The 26,021-nt window shown below is 51.8% G+C and overlaps 1 protein-coding gene across 8 annotated transcripts in view; it reads left to right on the top strand.

The window, feature by feature from the left end:
• The window catches only part of WT1 (WT1 transcription factor), a 45,439-nt gene extending 36,184 nt beyond the window's left edge, over positions 1-9,255 (top strand). For 5 of the 8 annotated variants that reach the window (XM_070626586.1, XM_070626582.1, XM_070626590.1 and 2 more), the window contains 4 exons: positions 1,650-1,800; positions 4,820-4,909; positions 5,457-5,549; positions 7,946-9,255. In XM_070626586.1, coding sequence (XP_070482687.1) covers positions 1,650-1,800; positions 4,820-4,909; positions 5,457-5,549; positions 7,946-8,067 — 456 coding nt within the window. In that variant the 3' untranslated portion in view covers positions 8,068-9,255. The remainder of the gene's footprint in view (positions 1-1,649; positions 1,801-4,819; positions 4,910-5,456; positions 5,550-7,945) is intronic. The other 3 variants (XM_070626583.1, XM_070626584.1, XM_070626587.1) reach the window with 1 other exon arrangement.
• Positions 9,256-26,021: the final 16,766 nt, after the last annotated feature.

Below are 26,021 nucleotides of genomic sequence, written 5' to 3'. Positions count from 1 at the left end.
GTTTCAGAGAATTCAGGAAACTCCTGGGAGGCCCCCACGGAGCCTCTCTGGGTAGCCAGACCACACACTTACCAGGGGTTCTTGCTTGTGACTTTGCGTGTGACTTGGTGGCTGCATCGTCAGTGACAGCACTTTCTCCAGAGTCGTCAGCACCCTAGAAATAAGTCCTGGGGGCACTGGGTCCCCACATAACATCTGGGGCGAGGAGCTCTGAGATGTTCTGAGGGATGTTTCCAGAGGCGTCATGGTGATAGAACAGCGTGTCCTTCATCCTAAACCTTCCAATGGAGAGAAAAAAAGGGAGAGGTTACAGAAATAGGGAAATCTAGTGTAAGGACAGAAAGAGTCAGCCAATCTCTCCTCTAACAAATTCCACGAGAATCCTCCACCAGGACCCAGACTGATGTTTTATAGCCCATTGCTGTATGTGCTGCATCTAGGATGAATTAAAGGAGATGGGAAAAACTCCTTCTTTCAACCCAGCCCTTCTGGTCAGACTCACTGTCGTGGCCTATGATTAGACTTCAGACCACACAGGTGTAGTTTCACTACCTTCTCATGACCCAACACCACTGGCTCACCATTTACATTTATGCCACCCTTTGCCTTAAGACAGTGTGGCCTATCAACAGCAAAGCTGTATGTCAGTACAGTACCTTTTCTTCAAAAAAGATGATCTTGCAGTGCAAGGCAGTGTGAAATAGGAACCAGACCACAAGCATGGGGGTGGCATGATAAATGCACAGGCAGGGGTGGGTTAAGCTCAGAAGTGGCTCCAGTCCTCACACATAACATGCACGTGCTCTTCGGCCTTGACCGGCTCATCTCTAAGAGACTGAGGAGGGTTTGGCCCCTTGGGCCCTTCCGGTGCTCCCATCTGTGGCTCACCCACCAATGCTGAGAATGGGAAGAGGTTTGCCTCACCATCCTCCTCTGGCTCCTTTTCAGGGAGGGTTGACCATACACACACTCATTCTCACGAGACGAAGGGATCAACAGGAGGCCCTGTGAGGGGCATGGAAAGTGCATGGGAGGCACACATGTTTCCTGGGATCACTGTGAGAGGGCTCCTCCAGCTACACAATGGGCCTCAGCCGCCTTCACACACAGAACCCCCACCTGCTGGGGCTCCTCTGTCCTTGTCCCTTGCCACACACTCACACGTGGAGGGCCTGGTCAGTTTGGGGCCCATTCAGTGCCCGCAGTTCCCTCTTGTAAGGACTCCTTACCTGTTGCAGGTTGGGCCTGATGTCGTATGTCCCTGTCTCCGATGGGGAGGGAACAGAGCAGAAGGTGGAACTGTCGGCTCCAGGCCTCGCTGCCCCACGTGGAGATGCAGAGGGGTGGGGGTGGAGTAGGGGCTCTTCTGGCACGAATGTTTCTTTCCAAATGCTCGGGGTCATGACCCCAAACAGACTTCGTTTCAAGTACGGGTTCTGGTTGATCGGTGGGGATGGCGTCGGGCTGCGCTGCAGGATGTCTCCATCTGCCTCTCTTGACGGCATCTGCTAGGGCCTGTGGGGTGGAGGAGTGTCCAGGCTGCGTAGCTTCCGCCCCTTCTCTCGGCGGGTCCCAGCACCCTCTCCCTTAGGGCGAGCTCGGACAGCCCCGTGTGGCTGAAGCCTCTGTTTCTCCCACTCTGCTTGCAGGACGTGCGCCGCGTGCCTGGAGTCGCCCCGACGCTTGTCCGGTCAGCGTCAGAGACCAGTGAGAAACGCCCCTTCATGTGTGCGTACCCCGGCTGCAATAAGAGATATTTTAAGCTGTCCCACCTGCAGATGCACAGCCGGAAGCACACCGGTGAGTGTGTGTACCGGCCAGCCAGTCCCAGTGGCCTTGCACAGGGTGCTCAGAGCTCCCGCTGCCGGAGCTCACATGCCCGGGACACGGGTGGCTTCTAGGGTGGGACATAGCTCTGCTTTGGAGGGTCTGGCCTCGGCGATGGGAGAAGCTCGGGCCATCTGTGTCCTGACTGCCCCTCCTTTGTTAAGGAGCAGAGCAAGAGTGGGAACGAAGTCCCCAGAATGAAAGACTCTTGCTTGAATTCTGGCTTCACTGCAAGTGATGAGACCTTGAGCAAGTCACCTATCTCTCTGTGAACTTCATTCGCTCATGTGGCAAATGGAGATGAGAATGCCTGCCTTGTATGGCTGTTAAGACTAGATCAGCTTTTAGAATCAAATTGAGGGAAAGGAGTTAGCGATATGAAGCACTTAGAAGAGCACCCTGTGTCGACAGTCTGAGTGAATGATAGCGTTATTGTTAGAATGCTGTTAGTGTCTGTGACGAGGGAGGAGCCAGCCTGGGGAACTCAGTTATCCGACCATTTTGAGAGCTTTGAGGCAGGTCATCTGAGATAGGAAGAGATGGTCCAAAGGAAAACAATTGCCTGCGTCAGTAATAACTAAGCAGATAGGCATGAGGAGATGGATTGTAGGTTTAATTTTAATTTTAATTAAAAAAAGATGATTTTTGAAGATGTACCAAAGAAAACTGGATTTCCCACAGTCAAGGGGCCTGCCTCTGGGAAAGAGAGAGCCAGCCTCGTCTGCTTATTGGCCCCCTTGAACGTGAGCTGCCGCCTCCCAGATGTTTGCTGTGGGCCTCATGAGCACTGGAGGGGAGTGCGGTTGGGTCTCCCCTGCAGGGAAGCGTTCTTTCCTACAGGAAGGAAGGGAGCTGGTGCCTTCTTTCCACAGCTGAAGGACAGCTTCGCCATTATGATTACCATTATTATTTTACTGTTACTGCTGACTTTGCTTTTGGGAAGCTGGAGAAGAAAGCAAGTTGCATTCAGATCTCTTTAGACTATTGGGCTTTGCTAATTCCTTGCACCTAGAGGATACAATTCTGGCACAAACCAGGGTTTGCACTCAGTAGACCACTTGCTTGAGGCTAAAGGTGAGAGGACCAGTGGCATGTTATGGATCATTTGAAAAGTATCTGTTCAGGTTACAAGGAAAATTGTAAAGTAAAATTCTGCCTGGAAAAATGCAGGGGAATGCATTGAAGGCAATATAGTTGTAGGAACTTTTAATGGGAAAGAGGCAGTTAGAAAGCAGTGACAGATCAATGTGTGTGTGAAGGAGGGCGTGGGCAGGACCCCCAGATTGCTGGGGCCCTTAGGCAGCTCCTTGAAGAAGATGAGGAAGCAGGCTGGTATTTAACAGCCCTGCGGCCCCTTCTCAGAAGCGTGCCATTTTTTCTTATTTATTTATAGACCAGTAGTACAGACTGTTGCGTTAAGTACTTTCACATTAAATACTTTCTATGTGCCGGATTCTCTTAGTCCTCACACACAAACAGTTGATGGGTAGGATACGGTGGAAACAGACTCAAACTCGTGCCATTTCACCCCGAGTCACAAGCCGCCTTCTCAAGGAGTTTTTGGTCTCTTTCGGAGCTAGGGACTTGGAGGGTTTGTGCTAATGAGCTAAATTGGAGGCTGGGGGTGCTGAGGAGTGCTGAGGGTATTGACTTGAGCTAGGGTCATCCCAGAGGGCTTCTTGGAGGAGGAAGGGCCTGGGCTAACCATCCAGGGGTTGGTAAGTTCAGGTAGAGGAAGGACGAGCAGAAGCAGAAAGGCGAGGAAGAGAAATGAGACTGAGTGGGGGCGTTTAAGTCTCAGGCGCTGGGCCAGGTAGAACGATAAAGCCGAGGAAAGGCCCCTGCCCTCCAGACTTCCAGCCCTGGAAGAAGGCAGACCTGGACTCAGCCCCCGGCGGCGTTAGGTGTCGTGGTGATTCTGTAATGAGGGGAGGAACGCCTTGATCTGAAGGCGAGGTTTCCGAGAAGGCATTGCCGAGGAAGCAGCATTTTTGAGGGTGGGTGGTGGACGTGACGGGCGGGGGTGAAGGGTGATTAGTGTCAGCAAAGAGCAAGGCCGACTTTGGGGATGGTGTGCTTGGGAATGCCGATCAATTGGGGAACGGGAGGAGGTGGGGAGGCTGGAAAGTAGCCGGGACTGCCCTGCAGGGGAAAGACCCGGCCGAGGCTCGCTCCCCATCCCAGAACAGTGACTCACAATTCTCCTAAGGAGGTGGGCAGGCCCTGGCTCTCGTGCATGCCTGGGGCTCACTTCCCAGGGTTTGGCTGAACTTTCTCCAGGAGGACAGGGGTGGGGCTCGTCCCTTCTGCCCCTGGCAGGAGGTTGTGTAATCACCCTGCTGCCTTCTCTTGGATAAGGGACACCAAAAACCTTCTAAATGCTGTGACTCCTGGTTTAGCTTGAGAGTCTTGCAGCCACGGAGCTGCCTGTGTTTGGCCGGGAGCGAGAGGTCAGCAGCAGAGAACGCCAAGTCTTCAGGCCGTGAAAATACATCGTGGGGCCAGCTCTCAGGCCCATCGCCCTCAGAATTTTGCCTCAGACTCAGTCTGGGAGCTAAGACCTCTGTGGTTGTTATTTGTCTGAATGCTCTCTACCAGTGTTTTCTGGGCTGAGCCCTTTACCTGGATGGTCTGGTTTAGTCTGTTCAAAGATCCGTTGAGGTTGTCAGATTAGGGGCCCAGTTTCACGAGAAGGAAATGGCACCTCGCCCAGGGCTTTGAGGGGCAGAGCTGGTGTGATCCTTGGGTCAGACTTGGAGCCTGAGTTCCCCTCCACCTCTGATGGGGGAGGGGCCATCTCCTGCACCTCGGCCCGGTTCTGGGCCCACTGACCACGAGTGCGTGTGCACGAGGGCCTTAACCTCACTCTGCCGTTGGCAGCACCCTTTGGACGGGCTCCGCCAAAGAGCCTCAGGCGTCTGGGACCCCTTCAGGCTGACTTGAACAAGACCCCGTTCCCAGTGTCCCTTTCACATGGGTGTGTCTCCCCAAGGTGAGAAGCCGTACCAGTGTGACTTCAAGGACTGTGAGCGGAGGTTTTCTCGGTCAGACCAGCTCAAAAGACACCAGAGGAGACACACAGGTTTGTGGGCTTGCTTCTTGCTGCTGACAGGTCATTCCTTTGGGTTACGGTGGACTGGGGATTCGCTTTGTGCTGAATGTGGATGTGAGAGGGTCAGCCATTTGTTTAGTTTTTCCAGTAATTTCTCTTCTAACCTCTGGAGATTTTTCCCTCTCTTAAAAATAAGAAAAAGGAAAGAAAAGGAAACATCCCACATTTCTCCTGCACACCACAGGACAGTGAGACTGCACCGCAGTTTGCTCATGGGCACTGAGCATCAGTAAAGAGCACAGGTGCCGCCTGCAGCAGGAGGTGCCTTTGCTGTGTCTCGGGCATGGCTGAGACCTCGCGCGAGCTGGACAGTTGTGGTTCAGGGATAGTTGTTCCCAAGACAGCAGCAGGTCTTCAGGGGGTACTCGCGGCCTCAGGTGGTTCGTGCTGACCTGGAGAGTCGGGATGTGAGAGTGAGGCCGGCGTTGCAGGTGTGGCCGCCGGGAGGCAGGCCTTCTGGGCCTCGAGCCACCCCCACGCTGTTAGGGCCGCGGTGAGACCTTCTCTGTCCGTTTAGGTGTGAAACCATTCCAGTGTAAAACTTGTCAGCGCAAGTTCTCCCGGTCTGACCACCTGAAGACCCACACCAGGACTCATACAGGTAAAACAAGTGCGTAACTTTTCTTCACATTTATTTTTCATTATTTTTTTAAACTACTGTTGGATGCAGTTGTTTGTGATGAGAGAGACTGGAGAGGACCAGGGTGAACCCCTAGCAGGGTTAGGGGCGGCCGAGAAGGGAGAGAGTGCGTGACTGTCTTTAAATAAGGACAATGCTGAGGAAGGGCTGTGGGTACAGGGCAGAAGAGAGACCTGCCAGACTCCTGTCACGAGTGTCCAGAGGGGACGAGCGGTGAGCGGCTCCCTCTGTCCCTGCTTGTTGCATCACCTTTTTATCACTCAGTTTGACTTGATAATCAACCTTATGGAAAAACAGCAGAAATTCCAGCAAGCCAAGTGTTTATTCTCCTGAAAGCCCCCGTTCCATGACACTATTTCCAGAGACCTGGCTCCTCACTCTGCTACAAGTGAGGGCGGCAGGAGCGGGCCCTGTGTCTGCTGGGCTCAGGCCAGTGTGTGGACGTTCTGGCAGAGAGCAGGGAGCAGGTGTCTGCTCGCGGGCTGCCAGGCTGCTGCTTCTGCACAAGGCTGCTGTGATTTGTGTGAAAAGAGCCCCCTCCTTGTGTGGGAGGAGGGACAGTGCCTTGGTTTCCTCAGTTTATCTTCACGACAACTTCTTCAGGCGAGTAGGGGCCTGTTTTACCCCCGTTTTACAAATGAGGAGACTGAGGCACACGGTGACTGAACGACTTGTCTGAAGTCCCAGCGCTAGGAAGTAGCAAGCCCAGTTCTATCTGCCCCAGCCCTCCACATCCCTCTGCCTTCTTTGTTGGAGAAAGAAGGCTTTGGGGTTTGGGGTTCACCTCTCAGCCCAGGGAGGAAGGAGAATCAGGAAGAGCCAAAGTCAGCAGAGCTGAGCACCATTGAGAGCTGAGAAGAGTGCAGACCGACAGGAGCAAGGGCTAGGATCCGTCCCTCAGGACGACCTCTGACAGCAAGGCCAGAGGTGGGGGAGCGGGAGGCAGATCTAGAAGGAGAGGAGCAGTGAGTGGGGTAGAGGGAAGCCTGAGGGCGCCAGCCCCCTGTGGTCCCACCTCCTCGGCCCACCGTCAGGGTCCAGGCACCTGTGCCCGAGCTGATGAGATGGGCGTCTCCTTCTGCCTGCTCAGGGGCCCTTGGTGTTGTGGCTTCTTTGCCTTAGTCCTGAGTCCGTAATTTGAGGGGAAAGAGTTATTGTCCCTGCCCCCGGCCCCACCCCATGCACATCTGCATGTGTGTCGCCAGCAGACCCTTTAATGCTGGATTTGATGGGCCCCCAGTTCTGACCCTGGGACAGTGCCCGCCCCTCCCCCCACCCAGGACATTTCTTAGTGCTGGTTTGGACAAGTAGTTCTCTGAGAAGGCAAAGTGGGACAAGTGATACTTGAGCAGCTCCCCCAGGTGTGAGAGGGATCAGCTCCTGTGGCGTTTTCACTTAGGAGAAAGCACAGGGGTGCTCCCGTTATGACTACAGTGGGGGCGCGGTGTGGGGGCACATATAGCAAAATACATGGGCTTTGCAATTAGACGGACGTGGACTTGAGTCCTCTGCGTCTGCGCTCGCCAGGTGGCCAGCCTCTCCCGTAGAGTGGGGATAGCAAAGCTTCCCTCGCAAGGCTGTGGTAAGGAGCACATAATGTGAGGGCACAGAGAATGTCCAGCACAAGGTTTGGCGTAGAATAGGCATTTAATAAATGCCAGTTATCTTCCCAGTACAGAACGAGGCTTGGAAGGAACCACTAAGGGCTCCGTAGATGGAGAAGCCTCCATCTTTTGGCAAGTTCGTTAAAAACCTCAAAACCATGCTCAACTAGAATTTTCTGTATAATAGGGTTTGTGCTCTAACGCCTGAAGGAAAAAGAAGCGAGCACCAGGCACTCAGATATTGTGATTTATTTAAAATACCCCACCTCTCCAGAATATACAGACAGACATTAAAGCCACAGTGCAGCTCTCCTGCTGCATGGCAGTCAGTCAGCAATATCCAGGATGAGCATCTGGAGGCCCTCGAAGCCCAGTTAGGCTCAATTCTCTGCTCAGACAGCAAAGGGGGAAATCAAACAGCTCACAAAACAGTCCAGCAGCAGAGGTTGAGGCCGATGTTTTCTTCCCCTAAACTAAATATGAATTGCCCAGATATTTCATTAATTAGACTCATTCCTCCGCTCCCATCTCCCAAGTCATCTGACTTAATAATATTTTATAATTCTTACAATATTTCAATCCTTAAGGCCCCAGAGGTACTGCCATTTCCAGGCTGCCTGTGAAATGAGCCGTTGCTCAGCTCAGGGAGAGAACAGGAGGGAACATGGAGGAGGGGCCTGTGTTGACTGAACTCGGGCCTGGATGGTTGAACTTGGCCCGGCTCTCCATGTGAGGGTTTCTAACTGGCAATTGTGTCAACAGGTGAGAAGCCCTTCAGCTGTCGGTGGCCCAGTTGTCAGAAAAAGTTTGCCCGGTCAGATGAATTAGTCCGTCACCACAACATGCACCAGAGAAACATGAGCAAGCTGCAGCTGGCGCTGTGAGGGCGGCCCAGGGCAGCTCCGTCCCAGCCGACCATGTGGGAGCTGCGCTCAGCTCTGGCTCGAATGCCTCCTCACTCACCTCTCCAAGAAGGACATGGCAGTTGACCTTCTTCATCCAGCTTCCAGGACAAGATGCCTGAACCACTGGACCGACCAGGTTTGCCTGGAGGAGCTCCGGGCTCTGCTTTGGGGACTTGTAGTTGACTCAGGGCCCTGGAGAAGTGGTTGACATCGCTGGGTCGGTTAGAAGCCCACCCCATTTGGTCTGGATTTTCCACTGTAAGAAGAGCTGCTGTCGATAGCTCCCTTCTCCTGTGCACATTTTCACTGGGAATGGAGTCACTGTCCATTTTTCATCATAGAATATTTATAGGCCAGGGCATGTGTATGTGCCTGCTAATCTAAACTTTGTCATGGTTTCCATTTACTAACAGCAATAGCTAGAAATAAATTAGAGAACGAGGCACTGGGGCGAGTCGCGTAGACATTCTGGAGGTCAGGCGGGCTGCTAACCTGGGAGGCAAGATGTAGTGCTCCCAGCAACTGTCAGAACTCCTGCATTTCAGCAGCTGAAAAAGAATCAGAACTAACCAGTACCTCTGCAGGGAAATCTGAAAGAATCTTACTGATCAGTTAATTCTGTGTCAACATGTGGCACATCTTACAAACCGTGCTTGAAGATCGGAGGTGTTGTTTTTGTGTTTATTTTTGACTTTTTGGAGTTGTAATCTTATGCATCTTCAGAAACATACAAATCTCCTCACACAAAAGGAGTAGAGCTCATCTTCATCATGTGGGGTGTCCTAGAGTGTGCAGATCATGCCGGTTATGTGGCTTCAAGTTGTAAAAATTAAAGTGACTTGGAAAGAAAATAGGGGCTAGTCCAGAGTCTGCGCTGATGACTGTTCTCAAGTAGCGTTGGGTCCTCCTGTGAGGAAGCCCACTGAGGAAGGCGGTTGGGGTGTGGGTTGTTTTTTTTTAAGGGAGGGAAGTTATTATTTACTATTGCTTGAAATTATTATGTAAATAATATATCTGATAATGATTTGCTCTGTGATGACTGAAGTTAGGAAATGTACAAGCGTTAGTTGCATCACTGTTCTCGTGTTGATTTTGCGACATATTGATGGTGACACTGAAATGTAACCTGTGTTTTCACTTCTCTCAATTAAAGTCTGTTCAAAAGGACAGTGGCAGGATTCCGTCAGCTGTATTGTGTTCAGATCTCGAGGACAGTCGAGGCTCTTTTAACAGGTAAGAAGGCACCGACCTCCATGACCACTAGTTAAGCCGGCCCAGGACCCGACCACGGTTTGCTTCCCGGTCAAACCTCAAGAGGCGGTTACTGTCCCAGAAGTGGACCGGGCGGCGCCTTCACTGGCATGGTGAAGTGACTGCTGGTGTTAAGGCTGGATGGGCGCACAGATGGCGTGGCAGGAATCAGTTCTCAGGGTTTGTTTTACCCAGCCTGTCATTGCAGCACCTCTTACTCCTCGCCAGCGGAAGAGAGTAGGGAGATGCTGATGACAACTTGTCTGTTGTGAAAAGCTCACAGGTAGACGCTATGATGAGGAGGGCTCAGTACAACTGAACTTAGAACTCTTATTGCTATAAATCAGCTTGGCTGGCTGACAAGCGCCCAGGCTGCCCAGGGCAGCTGTGTGAGAGCAAAGATCTACATTATCTATAAACTGTAAACACTGTCTCTGGTTCTGCTGTATGGCTTTTCAGTTGTAAATACGGAGGTTAATTTGCTGCCGCCCCTCTCAGCCCCATTATCTTGAAGGTTGTATCTTGGAGGGTCCAGGTTTCATTTCTTCATTTAAATGTGTCTTGAACAGATGGCAGCTCAGCCACGGAGACTCTGTTCTGCATTGAAGTGCAGCTCAAAGTTTGGGCTGCCTAAAAGTCAGGTCCTGAGGCCCCTCTTAGTTTGCATCTGGCTCTTGCATCACCGTTAATTATAGCGAGTGGTGACTCACTTGTATCAGCCGTTTTTATCTTTTCCTGCCAGAAGACAGCATTTCTCTGGAGAAGCTCAGGACCAGCACGGCAGACGTCAGCGGCGAGGTGGGCGAGCCAGTTTCCCAACAAAAGCAGCCACATTGTCTTAGCTGCACTGGGAAGACCAGAGAGCCTGACACTGCCCCAGCCGCTGGCGTGCAGCTAAGGTCAAGGGCTTTGGGAAGCAGACCAACCTGGGTTCAGATCTGAGGTCCCTGTTTCCTCATCGTTGAAATGGGGACCAAAAAGTCCCCACCTAATAGGGTTGTAGTGAGGATTAAATGGGGAAAAAAAGCATCTAGCATGTAGCAAAGACTTAATAAGCATCATCTGGGAAGATGACTGCCCGGGACTCACCTGCTGTGCAGTCGTCTTCACAGGTCAGTTCTGAAAGATGACAAGCCAGCCCACCTCCCACTTCCGTATGCCCAAACCAGAATTGACTTCAGGTTTGCATAGCAGGGCCTTTGCCAGCCTCCCCACAGGCCACAGCATGTTCTGTCTTTTCTAGGGCGCTGGGGGCGTTGTGTGTGTGTTTCTGAGACCATGGTGCTGACGTCAGCACATCGTCAGGGTGAAGGTTGGTCAGTTGGAGCTCTCTGTCTCCTGGGCATGTTAGGTGCAATTGTCAGAATGTGCATTTCTCCATCTCGATTCACTGTAGTTCCTGGTCCAGTTTGTGGTTCCATGTCTTTAGAAGACCACCTCCTGCCCCCTCCCCTTGCTGGATTTTCCCAGGCAGTCCAGCCATCCGTGACATCTCACCTCTAGGCGATTGCAGTACTCAGAGCATGAGTAGTTAAGGAGTACCTCGTGGGGGGCAGCGCTGTCCCACCCAGGACAGCCTGCAAGGCACCTCCCACTCCACAGATGGGGAAGCTGAGGCTCTGTGAGAGTAAGTGGCTTGATGATGAGACCTGACTCTTGCTGTTGTTTCCTATCATCTTCCAGCCAGGTGAGCATCTAGAGGGAGGGACAGGCCACCCTTCCCGTGTCTCTCATGTCAGGACTTCTCGACCCTCTGTCCAGGGGCATCCCCGAGGAGCCTGGGGTGGGCCTGGGATGTGCACTTCTAACCAGCTCCCAGTGATGCTGCCCTGCTGGGCTGTGCACCTCACTTTACGGAGCCAGGACCTGATGGCAGGCCTCAGAAATACTTGCTGAGAGGTGACTGCTGAGATTTGTGGTTGACCCTGGGACTGCAAAGGACCTTCTAGCCTAGAGAGGGTGGCTGTGAATGTGGCCGGGGCTCCGCAGCACTGCTCTAGGGGCTGTGGACATTGTGTTGCGTGTGGTCAGAGGAGCTGCACGCGCTAGTCCAGGTGAATCCATCTGTGAGGAGACTTGTTTTCAGTTTGCCTGTCCTGTCAGTGACTTTTCACAGGCAGCGGGGGAGGCCTTCCCAGGTGACAGGAAGCGTGGGGCATGGTCACACCTGCACACTAGCCCTTGCCCCTACTCAGCCCACATCATGAGAGCAGGTCTCTACCTTCCGACCCGCACACACTTTGGAGAGGATTTACTCCCTGTAAGCAGGCAGCCTCGCTGGCAGCTAGGATTCCCCACATCTTGCTCCCACTAGGATCCACTCGCTTGGCTCTCTTGGGTTCCACAGGGAGGGGACAGTGGCTCCTGGAGCCCCATCCCTCCCGCACCTCTGATCATGGACCGACAGGTGAGTCAGGGGTGTGTGAGTGGAACGAGGGTTCTTGACGGGGGTGTTTTCCTCAAAGCCTTGCAGCAGACAGAGTGGCTTCTAAGAATTTTTCACAGGTAAAATGCGTAAGATCCACAGTAAGGAAAACAAAACCTCAAGAAAATATGAAGTCTTGGCCCTTTTCATCCAGGTCTTTGCTTCTTGTGACCTTTTTACCTATCAAGTGTTTGAAACCTGTGCAGAACTTAATAAACATGTTGAAATGATCATGATGACAACAGCCATACCTGGTCTGAGTCCTTGCATAGAGAAACCAGCTGCTTCAGTGCAGGTCTGGGCTTTTCTCTGTTTTTCAAGCAAAACTGTGATTCTGTTAGTTCTCAGACTGGCCTTGAGAAGGAAAGAGCGAGCCAGACAGCATAGGAAGGGTGGTCTCTCAGACGGCTGGAAACCCACCAGCCCAGCCGGCAGACAGCGGTACACAGTCGAGTCTTCCTGATGGAGGCTGGGCCTCAGGCTAGTGAGGGGGTGAGGCTGACTCCTGAGGACCAGGCTGGCGAGGGGATGAGGGCAGACTCCTGAGGACCAGGCTGGCGAGGGGATGAGGGCAGACTCCTGAGGACCAAGTCTGGACAGTCAGCACCTTTCTGCACAGACTGAGACCAGCGGTGTGCAGAAGCCTTGCACAGAGACCTCAGATGCAAGCAGCTAAGGCAGAACCCATGAGCAAACGTGAGCTTGAGGAATGACAGGTATTTTTATGGAGCGGGAGGACTGGAGGATGGTCTGGAGGATGCAGCTGAGATTGCTGTGGATGGTGGGTTGGTTGAAACACATTGCTTTCCCCATTCACAGCGTCCCAGGAACATTGCCGATGGTGATGCTGGGTGAGAAGGGATTCTGAGGGCCACGAGGAGGCAGTGGACTCCAGGAGAGAGAGGAAGGAGCGAGTGGAAAGAGGGGGAAGACTCTGGGAAGAGAGATGAGACGGATGAGGAACAGAGTGCAGATGACCCTTGTGAGCCTGCACTAGTGATGTGCACACGCACCGAGGGCTTTCCCAATAGAGATCACGCGGTGGCGATGGCACCATCTGTGTACAGACCAGGGCCAGTTACAGGCATTCTCTTCCTGGAACGTCCCATCTCACAGATGAAGAAACTGGGGCTCTCAGAAGGGTCACACAGCTCATGTGTGGCAGAGCTGAGCGTCCCTGACCCCGACTTCTGTCCTTGTCCCCCGTGGAGGGCACGTCGGCCCGTGGGCCAGAGCAGGAATGCCAAGAGAACGCGTCCGCCGTCTCGCTTGTTCGGATACTGGGCACGTTTGTCAGGTTCCCAGAGCGAGGACAGACGTGACCGCGTGTTCCCTCCCCCCATATCCAGTTGCAGAGCCTGTTTGTAAAATATGTTTTCATTCAATATTTTATGTTAAATACCGGAACTTAAGAAATGACATAGCATAATGTTAGCCGGACAGTGATAAAAGGGGAAAATTGAGAAACACATTTAAAAGTTCAAGGTCAATGAGCACTTTTTAAAAGCAGCATCCTGCTTTCCCAAGGAGGCCTACGTCAGAGGGAGCGGCTGAGGAGGAAGCTGCCGGCCTCTAGTGACGGCGACTGGGGGGACTCCTGCGGACGCGCCCCGTGGACAGGACCGTCCCCTGTCTCAGCGGACAGCCGCCATCTCTCTAAGATGTCTCCGGGCCCTCACCATGCAAAGGCAGGAGGCCGGGGAGCCTGTCCCATGTCTGCTGTCCCGGTTTTTCTGAGGTCTAAAAATACGGCGACCCGTGTCCGTGGTCTTGTCACTCGGTGGGGGCGTCGCCTACCAGCCCTGACAGACAGCGGGAGGAGCGGCGGGGTCCGGTCGGCTCGTGGAGCTCTCGGCGGAGTGGAGAGGGCTGCACGGGCCAGCGTCTGCCGTCCCGCTGAGAGGCCTATGAATTCACCGAGGGGCAACGGCGTGCTCGAGGGGGACTGCGGACGCGGCCATGTGGGGACAGGCGGCTGCCATTTTCAGGCGGGGACGCCCCGGCCCGGGGGCAGCTGCGCGGCCCGGAGCTGTGACACTCTCCCACCCCACGAGCGGCTCGGCTCGTGCCTTCCAGCCGCAGGGCCTGCCGCCGCCCCGGAGTCTCCGTCGCCCCGTCTGACCCGCCCGAGTCCGAAGGCCGGCGCGCGGGGGACACGAGGTCCCTTCCCCATGGCGGTCGCCTCAGAGACGGGCTGCTGGGACCCGCCCTCAGACGCCGGGGGTCCTGGGAGGCCTTCCCGCAGCGGCCTGTTTGAGCCCGTCGCCCGCTCCCCCGGCCTCCCCTCCAGCTGAGGCCGGGGTGGCGTCTCCACCTGCAGGACGCGGCGGGAGGGGTCCCGAGGCCCGGGGGGCTCAGGGCGGGCCTGGGCGGCACCCCGCCTCCTGACGGGAGAGCAGCAGAGCTTAGAAACCTGCGGTTCTGAGAGGAACTTGAGCGAGCGCTGCAAGCCACGCGGTGGGCCCCCTCCTGGGACGGGCATCTCCGCGTGCTGCTACCGCGAGACGCTCACAGTTGACGCCCGTGCCCGCCTGCGCCACACCCCCGAGACCTAGCTGCACGTTGTCTACTTGCCTCCACACTTGTCATCTTTTTTTATGTGAGGAAGATTGCCGCTGAGCTAACATCCAAACTTGAGCGAGCGCTGCAAGCCACGCGGTGGGCCCCCTCCTGGGACGGGCATCTCCGCGTGCTGCTACCGCGAGACGCTCACAGTTGACGCCCGTGCCCGCCTGCGCCACACCCCCGAGACCTAGCTGCACGTTGCCTACTTGCCTCCACACTTGTCCTCTTTTTTTATGTGAGGAAGATTGCCGCTGAGCTAACATCCGTGCTCGTCTTCCTCGATTTCATAGGAGGGACTCCGCCACAGCGTGGCTGGTGAGCGCAGTAGGTGCGGCCGGATCGGAACCGCGAACCCGGGCTGCCGAAGCGGAGCGTGTGGAGCTTTAACCGCTCGGCCACGGCCGGCCCCCACACTGGTCCTTTTTGGACCACAGGCTGTGTGGACAGTGACACTCGGTGTGTTCCCCGCACCTGCCACTTCCCAGCCCGGGCACGCGGGCCGCTTTCCTACCTCCCTGTGCCGGCGCTCGCGGACGGCACGCTGGCGGCTGGGGCAGCTGGGGGTTAGGCGGCGGCCGGCGTGGGGCGTTGGACGGCGGTGACGCGGGGCGGGCGGAGGCTCGTGCGGGCCTGGAGGGGACGCGTCAGGCCGGCGTGGGGCGTTGGACAGCGGCGACGCGGGGCGGGTGGCGGCTGTGGGCTGGCCCCACTGCGCCGCGCTGACCAAGGCGGCTCTGCCCGCAGGCCGCATTTTCACCGCCGTGTCCAGTCAGCGATAACTCGTTTTTGCGAAAAATCTCCTCGTCCGGTCCACCGTGCACGACCTGCCGGTGAGCCAGCCCTGTGCTGGTCACGAGGCCGGGCGGCGCCGCCGCTGCGGACAGTGATGCGGGCCGTGCTTCCCTCAGCCGGTGACCGGTGACCGCCGCAGCCCTGGCCGCCGTCTGCGCGCCTCGACGCCGGCTGTCCGCTGTCAGGGCGTCGTTGGGGCGTCGTTCGGTGTCTGCCTCTCCTGCCCGGGCCCGGGGCGCGTCCCTGCGCTCTCAGCGGCGCTCATCCTCTCGCCTCGCCCCGGTCCTTCCCTGCGCTGCCCTCTGGCCCGGGGGAGTCGCCAGTTGGAAGATCTAGCCCTTCCCTCTGATGCCTGCGTTCTCGTGGCGGGTCCTGGGCGACATCCTGGGGCACGTCCCTGTGGAAGGCTCTCAGTTTGGGGAGCTTGAGAGAAGGATCAGGGTCTGGTCTTAAAATCCAGCCTCCCCCCTCTGTCTGATCGCTAGCAAGTTTAAGGCCAACGGTGGTGGCCGGGCTCTTCCCGGAACATCCCTTCAGAGCTGAGATCGGCCAGAAGGAGCTCTGTCTCCTGCACTGGTCAGTCCCTGCCCACAGCTGGAGAAAGGACATGCGGGCTAGCGGCCGCCCAGCCACCCGGGTTAGCACTGCTCCTGTGGGTCCCCTGGAGACATGGAGGCTCAGACCAGCTTAAGGAGGGGCGTCGTTCACAGCCTGCCTTGGAATCCGAGTGTTTAACTCTTTCCATCAGCAGCATGTGTCGTGAGCCCCTCTGTCTGCCCCTCATTCAGAGGTGAAAGGAGCCCAGCCCTCTGTCCACAGGCCTCACAGTCCAGGAGGAGAAGCAGAAACTTCAACAGAAATGCAGGCTTGGGCGGAAGATCAAGAGTGCGTCTGACCTGAAGAGGCCAGGGAAGGTTTAATGGTCAGAGCATTTCTCAGCCTGGTCTTGAAGGATGTAGAGCAGTCTCTCAGAAGGAGGAAGACGGGATGAACTCTCCAGGCCGAAGGAACCGCAAGAAGTAAAAGGACAGGATATCTTGGAGTGGCTGGAGCCGTGGTGGGGAAGGAGGCCCTGGCCATTGTCCAAAATGTCCCCTGCTCTCTCATAAGGCTGCCCCCTGGGCGCTGGCTGCTCAGTGGTGTAGAGCTGGTCCCACTGGCTTGCAAGAGCTGGTTGTTAAATGTCCAGGGATTTTATGAGCCGGTTGTGAACACATTAGTAGCTTGAATTGGGAGTGCTTACGCAGTGGAAATTGGCTTTTGTTAGTCTGTCTTCCAGGGAGCCGGGTCACCAGCACAGCCCTGACGGTGGGCACAGCTACATCCCAGGAGAGTCTGGGGACATGTCTCTTTGTACTTAGAGTCGATTATTCTCATCTGCCAGGAAGACCTGGAGTGTGGTTCTTCTTCAACATATGCTCTTCAAATGTGGGGTCAAAAGAGAAGTAGAAAAAAATCCAGTTCTTTCTGTTTTGAAGATGGCTTGGTTTGTGCAGGCCTTGTCCCTGCTCAGGCCATATTCGTATAACTCCTCCCACGTGTCCATTCTAAAGCCTCCTCGCGCCAGACTACAGGCCAGTCCCCACTGCGGTCAGTTCCCTGCCCTGGATGCCTCTCATGGGCGGACTTGTCCAGAGGAGCTCCTTCAGGACAGGGCTGGGCCTCAGACCCCAAGACCTCAGCTCAGACAGTGTCAAGAGAAGACTGACTTTCTAAAGAAATACTTTTTCTTCCTTCCCACTGAATTGACCTGTTATTTCATTGTCAGTCAACACAGCCCTGGCCTTGATAAATATGTGTCTGGATGTTCAGAAACAATTGTCCGAGTGCAGTGTGATAGGAGGAGGCAAACAAGACGTGTTCCGATCGCGGCTTTGTTGCTGGCCAGTGCTGATAAGTGTGGACAGGTGATTTGATCTCTCTGAACCTCTTCTTCATCTGTACAATGGGAACAACAAGCTCCCCTCACAGGGTTGCCGTGAGGCTCACACAAGACTGTGTGCCGTGCTGGCTTTGCTACTTGCTGTCTTCTCCCCTCCCCGTGGGCTCTCACCACCCCCTGCCTTCTCCTCCATCAGTCAGTGGAGGGAGGCTGACCCTGACTGTTTGAAAAAAATCAGTGATGGATCCGTCTCCGTTTCTTCTGCTGGACCCCACCTGGTGCATCTTCGTCAGGTTGGGGGAAGAGTCGGAGCGGGGAGAGGACTCGCGGCTGTGGACCACCATGCTCTGATCTCTCAGAAGCTGGATGATGTGGGCAACAACAGTGCTCACCTCCTAGGTGTCGTGAGAATCCAGAGAGAGAATGCATTTGGGGTCTTGAGGAGTTTGCCTGGCTCACTGAGTGCTTGGGAGAGGAGATGCCATGATGTAACCTGTTGTGACTAAACAGATGGAAAGGATTCTGAGAGTCAACAGACTATAGAACTAGAGGGAGACTGGAATCCAGTCCTCTTGTTTGCAGAGACAAGGGCCACACAAAGCAGTGTGAGGCCAGGGCTCAACTCCAGGTGTTCTGACTCCCGTCCAGAGGCCACCACATCGAGTCAGCAGGAAATAGCTCATCCTGGCACTTGGACTTCTTTTTCCTACCGAATCTGGAATGCCAGAACAGCCCTCAAGGAAGATCGTTAATATTGGGGTTTGTTATTTGGGGCTAATTAGGACTCTCATTGCCATGTTCCCCGAGGGATAAACTGAGAGGGCCCGGGGCCTTGTTTCCAGGAATATGGAAGCTGTTACGTGTGGCCTCTGAGCACAGCCCCAGTGGGGACCGGAGTCCCTGAGAGCTGATGGACATACATCATCCAGAGATCTGGCTGCTTTAAGCCAAATACAAATACAGGCGAGACCCCAAACTGGGATTTCAGCTCTTTGTTTAGCAGAATGAGGCGTTTTAGCAGATAAGACAAAGCTTAGGAAATTGGCAAAAATCAAATAGCCTCAAAAATAAATGTATTTGGAGCAGAGTATCGACCATATGTGAAGCATGTAAATGATTTTTAAGTAGATTTTTTTCCTTTTTCTTTTCCTGCGTGTTTATTTTGGCAATTAGCTTGAGATGACTATTGACATTCTTGACTGTTGAAAATCTCCCTCTAGGAACTGGCCTCGTTTCTGCATTTTTGGCCCTTGTTTTAATCTGAAACACCCAGGACACATACACATGAGGAGGAGGAGGCGAGCCTATCACTCTCGTATTTGGCCTCTTCCCTTGTCTTTCCTCTGACTCCTGGTTAGCGCGGCAGAGTGGTGAAACCAGCTTTAGAGCTGATGGTCTGGCTTTGTGTCCAGCTCTACCACACTCCCCATGTAATCCTGATAAACCATTCAGCCTCTCTAAGTCTCATTCCCTCATCTCCAGAAAAGAAATACTAATGGTGCTTGCTGGGACCAGTCTGGGCGAGTCAGGAGACAGAAACCATGCCATGGTTTGAACAGGGTGATTTAATCTAAAGAAATATTAAACCGTGGTAGGTCAGCTATTCACTACAAAGACGTGAGGAGAGCCCTGCAGGGTACCCCAGGCCGAAGGAAAGTGCCCAGGGGAGACAGCTGGGGTGGGGCCTCCCCAAGCTGGAGAAGGCGTGGCTGTACCGCTGGGAGGGTCCTTTGACCCCAGCTGGTGAGCAACCCTGAGCAGGTGAGCCGGGTGGCTGGGCCAAGGGGCTGGGTGCTGGGAGTGTGCTTTCTGACTGGGTGGCACGTGGCCTGGGGCTGTGGTGTTGACTTTGGGAGGGCCCCGGAAACCGTCGTCCAGGGTGCAGATAAGCCTTGGTGCGCAGGCGGTGTGCAGGGCACTTAGGGAGCCTGAAGGGGAGGCCGCAGTGAGGTGGTCACTGGGCCCTGGGTGGGGTGGAACCCTACTGGAATGCCTCCACTGGCTGGCAGATGCCTGGAGCAGCAGGAGCAGCAGAGTGGACCCGCAGAGCCCAGAGGAGGAGTGTCTCCCCCTGTGGTGCGTCTCCATCACCCTCTGGTGACAAAGCCTGACACGGTGCTCACAGTGCCAAGGAGAGATGTGGAGCCCAGGCTGTCACCATGGAGCAGGTACTGAAGGGTGAATCTGGAGCTGAGAGGCAGGAAGTCATTAACCAGCTCTTGACTTCCAAGAGTTGTTTGAGGGTTAAATGGAAGAAGCCACGTAGGGTCCGTGGCACAAAGCCTGCCAACTTTCAGTGAATGGAATCTGTTCTCTTGGTTCCTGCTAGGGGATATCAATGGACATTTTCCAAAACGTGTACTCAGGTCTTTACTTTATGTGGTAATAACTCTACTGTTTAGTGAGAAACTGGCTCAGAAGAATAGCGTGAATATCCTGTAAAGGCCACAGAGGAAAACAGCCCCACAGGCCAGAGTCTCTGAGTGGTGATAATTAGCAAGAGACCCCTTTAGGGATCATCTCTGGGTAGCTGCAGCCTGGACTGCTTGGAATAGGATTGTAATGACCTGCCCCCACCAAGGTTTACAGGGCCCCCAACAGTGACCTCTTATTTGTGTTGGCTTACACCCTCTCCCTAGGCTTGGACATTGTTTCCTGATGGTTCATTCCCACATTTCCCTGCATGAAGGGGGCTTCCCTGGGTCCCAAAACCTTGTGAATAGCTACATTGAAACAGACCTTAGAGGCCGCCTGTCCCGACTTCGTTTTTCAGACGATGCCCAGACAAGGGAAGTAGATTTCCCAGGGTTGGCCAGCTCAGTGCAGAACAGTGACTGGAGTCCAGATCTTCTGAATACATCCTGTCTGCAAAGAGCATGCGATAAATGAGGCGAATGTTTTATAGCCTGAAATTGAGTTTCCATGGATGAGCGAATGTAGGTAGTCTCCCCCAAAATTATGTCCCTCCCAGAATCTCAGAATATGACTTTATTTGGGAATAGGGTCATTGCAGATGTAATTAGTTAAGATGAGGTTATACTGAAGTAGTGTGGGTCCTTAATCCAGAATGACTGGTGTCCTTACAAGAAGAAGAGAAGAGGCCTAGGAGAGAAGGCCCTGTGGGGACGGAGGCAGAGGCTGGAGTGATCACAAGCCAAGGCATGGCAAGGACTGCTGGAGCTGCCAGAAGCTAGGAGAGATCTGGATGGGCAGACTCTCCCTCTGAGCCCCCAAGAAGGACCCAGTCCTATCCACCCCTTTACTTCAGATTTCTGGCCTCCAGAACTGTAAGAGAGTAAATCTGTTGTTTTAAGACACCTAATTGCGGGAGCATTAATACCGTGTGCAAAGATGAATGTCTAAAGATTCGATGTGCTAGGAGACATTGTGCTTAATGGATACCCATGGTTGCTTGTCATGTTTCAAGGAAAATTTTATCTCAAATCACCAAGTCTTGCTGTTGGGATTCACTAGGCCAGGCCTCCATCATCTGTCTGTCCATTTACTCTGTGCTGTGGGAGCTGCTGGAGCTCAGACAGATGGAGTAACCCACCAGGTCCTAGGGCTGGTGAGTGCTGCCTGATATTTGGAGCAGTTCTATTTTTCTCCCAACTCAGTAAATGCTCTCTCCACTGCACTGAAAAGAATCCTTTATTATAAAAATTCTTCCAAAATATCGGGGTGGGGGAATGATCTGTTAACTGAGGTTATTATATGAATTGAATTTGGTTGTTTTTTGCAGGGAAAGATTTGCCCTGAGCTAACATCTGATGCCAATCTTCCCCGCCCTTTTTCTTTTTCCTGCTCAAAGCCCCAGTGCGTGGCTGCATATCCTAGTTGTAAGTTGTTATAGTCCTTCTGTGTGAGCTGCTGCCACAGCATGGCTACTGACAGGCAGGTGGTGTGGTTCCACGATAGGGAAGCAAACCCAGGCCACTGAAGCAGAACACACTGAACTTTAACCACTAGGCCATCGGGGCTGGTTCAAATTGAATTTGTTTTTTTTTTTTTTTGAGGAAGGTTAGCCCTGAGCTAACATCCATGCCCACCTTCCTCCACTTTATATGTGGGACGCCTACCACAGCATGGCTTTCCAAGTGGTGCCGTGTCCGCACCCGGGATCCGAACCGGCGAACCCCAGGCTGCCAAAGTGGAACATGCACACTTAACCGCTGCACCACCAGGCCAGCCCCTTGAATTTGTTTTTGATCCTAAACCTGACAAGGACATAGCACCACCTTTACCCTGTTCCCCTCACCACCAAATGATTCACGCTAATTTTATGTGGGAAAAGATGCAAACACTGTATGTCAAATTGTATCCGTTAGAATAAAATAACACATATTAAAAGAATTGTCCACTGTGGTAACATAAGCTTTATTCTGGGAATGAAAGATATAATTTGTGGAAACTATTAATGGTTTCCTTCTTGACAGGAAAAAATTATCTTAATAAATATAAGCTCCTTAACCAAAAATATGTCATTTTCCTTGATCAAACCCTTACAATTTTTATAGGAAGAATTTCTTCACACATACACACACACACACACTTACACTTGCAAATTAAAACAACAGTGAGATACCATTTCACATTTGCTCTAGTGGCTACAATGAAAAAGACTGACGCCATCAAATATTGGTGAAAATGTGGAATACCTGGAATTCTCATATATTCCTGATGAGAGTGTAAAACAGTAAAGTAATTCCAGAAAACTTTTTGGCAGTTCCTTATAAATACACACCTATCCAATCCTTAGTATCTATTTAAAAGAAATGAAAATGTACATCCACAGTAAGAATTGCATAAGAATGTTTATGTCATCTATATTCACAGTAACTAAAAATAGGAAACAATTTAAATGTCCATTGGCAGGAGAATGAATAATAAATAAATGCAGTCTTATTCATACAACAGAATACTGTTCAACCTCAAGGAAGAATGAGTGACTTATTGATGCAACAACATGGATGAATCTCAAAAACAGTTTGAATGAGAGAAGCCAGACACAAAAGAGAACATAGCATATGATTCCTTTTACATGAAGTTCAAGAAAGGCAAAATAGGGGCCCGCTCTGTGGCGGAGTGGTTAAGTTCGTGCATTCCACTTCGGCAGCCCAGTGTTTGCTGGTTCAGATCCTATTCACAGACCTAGGCACCAGTCATCAAGCCATGCTGTGGCCACATCCCACATGGAAGAGCTAGAATGACTTGGTAACTAGGATATACAACTATGTGCTGGGACTTTGGAGAGGAAAAAAAAGAGGAAGATTGGCAGCAGATGTCAGCTCAGGACCAATCTTCCTTACACACAAAAAAGAAAAGGCAAAATAACTCTGTGGTGATAGAAATCAGAGCACTGGTTGCCGGTAGAGAGTGGGATTGACAGAAAGAGGGCACAGGGAATTGTCTAGGGTGATGGAAGTGTTCCATCTCTTGATTGGGGTGTTGATTGCTTGGTGTATGCATTTATCACAAGTCATGAAATTGTACACTTAAATCTATACATTTCATTGATTGTACTTCAGTTAAGAAAATAGTCCAGTGTGCCTCATTGTCACCACCCCAAGCCAAAAACTGGAGGGGAGGAAGAAGAAAGAATGGAGTAGAGTCAGGAGATAATACAAGAGTGGAGAAATGTTAGGAAGCTGTTGAGGCTGTGTGTTGAGCATGTGGTTCAGCGTACTTTCCCTTGGGCTTCCATCATAAAAAGTTTTTAAGAGCCAGCCCTGCTGGCCTAGTGGTCAAGTTCGGTGCTCGCCATGTCTAAGGCCTGGGTTCAGTTCTGGTCGTGGAACCACACCACCCACCTCTTGGTAGCCATGCTGTGGTGGTGGCTCACATAGAACTAGAAGGACCTAAACTAGAATATACGACTACGTACTGGGATTTGGGGAGGAAAAAAAAGGGGGGAAGATTGGCAACAGATGTTAGCTCCCAGTGAATCTTTCCCTGCAAAAAAAAGAAAAAATTATCAATGAAACTTAAAAAAAAAGTTTTTAAAAATTAAATGCAAAAGCCAATAATATCCGTGATGAAGAAGAATCAAAGCAATTCTCCTTCAAAATGGAAGCAGCCAGGGTGTCTCATGCTGCCACTGCTGCGTAAGGGGCTAGAAACGCTGGCAGGAACTAGCCAAGGAGATGAAGAGACAAGAGACATTAGGAGAGAAAGGCTAACAGTGCTCGTGGTGATGCAGCAATACGTCCGTCTGCACTGAAATGTGAGTGTATTATTGTGTTATATCCTCCAGGGCACTCTGGTGCAAAACTATTTCCCCAAAGTTTAATTTTGTTTTTAAAAATTTTTATTTGATTTGTTAAAGTTACAAAATTAATGCCTTAGTTCTTTCATGAGCTTCTGAGTCCTGTTTACAACTTTTACTATTTTATTTACAAAACTAGCAAGATTTGATTAATGTTTGATGCTATTTGAAAACTCGATTTTGAAGTGCATTTTTACATTTAAATTTTACATTTTACATATTGGGCTTTAATTTCAATACCCTACTTATCTGATCTGACAAACAAAACCTTCCTGCGAACCTAGTAACTCTCTCAAATCCAATAAATTAAACTCATAAGTATGGTGATTCTCAAGCCCTCTTCAAGCTTGGGTGTAAGTTTAATCAAAGTTCAATTTAAATATTACACATATACATCAACCACTCATTGCATTTTAAAACAGAATTGCAAAACTGACCTGTCAACTCAACTCAACCAAATTCTCTTAACATTATACTTAAAATACCAAATATGTACAGATATTTTAACACAAAAATATTAGTCTTTTTGTTCAGCTCTCTTACCATTTCTATACTTACATATAAAAAATCCTCAAAGTTTCAGAATTAAGGGAGCTGTTATCCTCCGAGGAAACAATCTCATTAAGCAAAACACTTTGGGGTTACCTTGCATGTGGAATCTGGATGCTGACTGTGGAACTGTCCACCTGACTGAGGGACCCCCCTGAGCTGTGTTCAGGGACCAGTATCTCAGCTCCCTGGATTCAAATCACACAATTCCTAACCCTTCTCTCCACTCACAGAACTCTGCACTCCTCTCAGTCTGCTGCTTCACTTGACTGGGTTTTGCATTTCTTTGATTCTTAAGATATTGAAATGTCTTGGGTCTAGTTTTAAAGACTTTTAAACTTGGTAGAATCCTTCATTCTTCTAATACTTTTCCAGTCTTGGAGTCCAACAACACATAAAAGATATTGAAACAACACCCAACTGGATTCTGGATATTTCTCATTGCATTGCCTGACCTTGTGCTCACCACTTCCAAAATTGTCCTACTGACAGGAGCACAGGAATTTGAAATGCTGTTAACTATTTAGATGTTAATGTTCCTTGAATTCCATTTTTCTCTTATGAAGTGGCTATGTTCATAATAATATTTAAAGGAAATAAATTGCCTCTGGTGTCTCATAAATCATAAGACTTTCACTTGTACCAAATGGTACTTTTGCCTGGGAAAATTAATTATTCTCTCTGGGGGGACAAGTAGTGTTAAACCACTAGGAGAAGTCACCCATATTCTTTCAAGTGCCTGTGTGCCTAGATGTTCAGACAGAGGACTCTCTCTGATGGCAACACTAGGTTGAAATCAGAGTGAAGAGAAGAATCTACTGTTTGCTGATGTTGTTGGTGTTGCTGATGCCGAGAAAGGACTGCCCCCACCCCCTACGCCCACCCAGCTTCGCACGAAAACAAACCAGCCTGGAGCTGATCCTTGCCATCAGCCTAAGAGCCCCCGACTCCTCCAGGGGATGTTGGGGAACTCTTCGTCCAGGGCTGACCCTCCCTGGAACGGCAGAGCAGGTGCACCCAGGGGTTTGTTCTCTCCATAGTTGGTTAATGCTAATCGATGCTCCCATGTCAGCAGGTAAACTGCCACCTTCCCCTGCTTGTCCTTGGGACTCGGAGTGAGAGCATGGGTGTGCACGCAGCTACACAACCACCCTTTTCCTTGTTCTCTCCTTACTTATTCGCCTTCTTTTTGTACACCGTCCCCCCTACCCCAATGGCTCACAATGTGGTTTATTGAAACACAGCACAGACTTGAGTATAACACTAATAAATAATAATCATGCCTCATATTTTTTAAGTACTTACTCTGTGCCAGCCACTGGGCTAAGTGCTTTCCATGGATCATTTTGTTTAATCCTCACAAGAACCCGATGACAGAGCTGTAGCCAACGGCTTCCTAGGCAGCTCCACTTGACTCTCGCACGGGTGCCAACAAGTCAACATGTTCAGAGGGAACCCATCATCTTCCCCAGCCTCCTCCTCCTCCTCAGTGACTCCAGCCAGAAAACTGGGGGTCATCCTGACTCTTCCTTCTCCTTCATGCCCCCTAAACATCCAGTCAATCCCTGAGCCCTGATGGCCCTAAACCTAAATCTGCATCTCTCCAATGCCTCTCCTTGTCTCCGGCACGCAGCCCCAGCAGCCGTCTCTGGATCACTGTAACAGCCTCGTGACTCTCCTCTCTATCACCCCTCCAGTCTACACTGGCACGGCAGCCAAGAGGGACTTTTCTCAGATGTGGGTCCTCTCCCCTAACACCCATTACCACTGGGATAAAGCCTAAACTTCCTAGGTTTGCCAGACCTTTGAACACCTGACCCTTCCCTTGCAGCTTGGCTCAACAACTCGCAGCTCCGAACATCTACTTACTTTATCGTCTTTGAGTCTTCGTTCTAGACTTTGTCCGAATCCCTCCCTCTGTTGCCTCCTCTTCCCATTTCTCTCAAATCCCTAACTCTTATTCATACTCCAGTTCTCCCAGACAGAGAAGCATTTCCTGGTCCCCAAATCTGCTATCCCTGTGACCTCTCGTACACCCCTACATTTCTCCCGTTGTTGCATTACCACAGCAACTCCAGACTCTCAGGCCCCTAGGGGGCAGAATAATGGCTCTACAAAGATATCCCAATCCCAGAACCTGTGAATCTGTTACTTATGACGCAGAAGGGACTTTGCAGATGTGATTAAATTAAGGATTTTTAAAT

Source organism: Equus przewalskii, chromosome 6, assembly GCF_037783145.1.
Source record: "Equus przewalskii isolate Varuska chromosome 6, EquPr2, whole genome shotgun sequence".
Taxonomy (NCBI): domain Eukaryota; kingdom Metazoa; phylum Chordata; class Mammalia; order Perissodactyla; family Equidae; genus Equus; species Equus przewalskii.
This window is presented reverse-complemented; position numbering and strand designations above follow the sequence as displayed.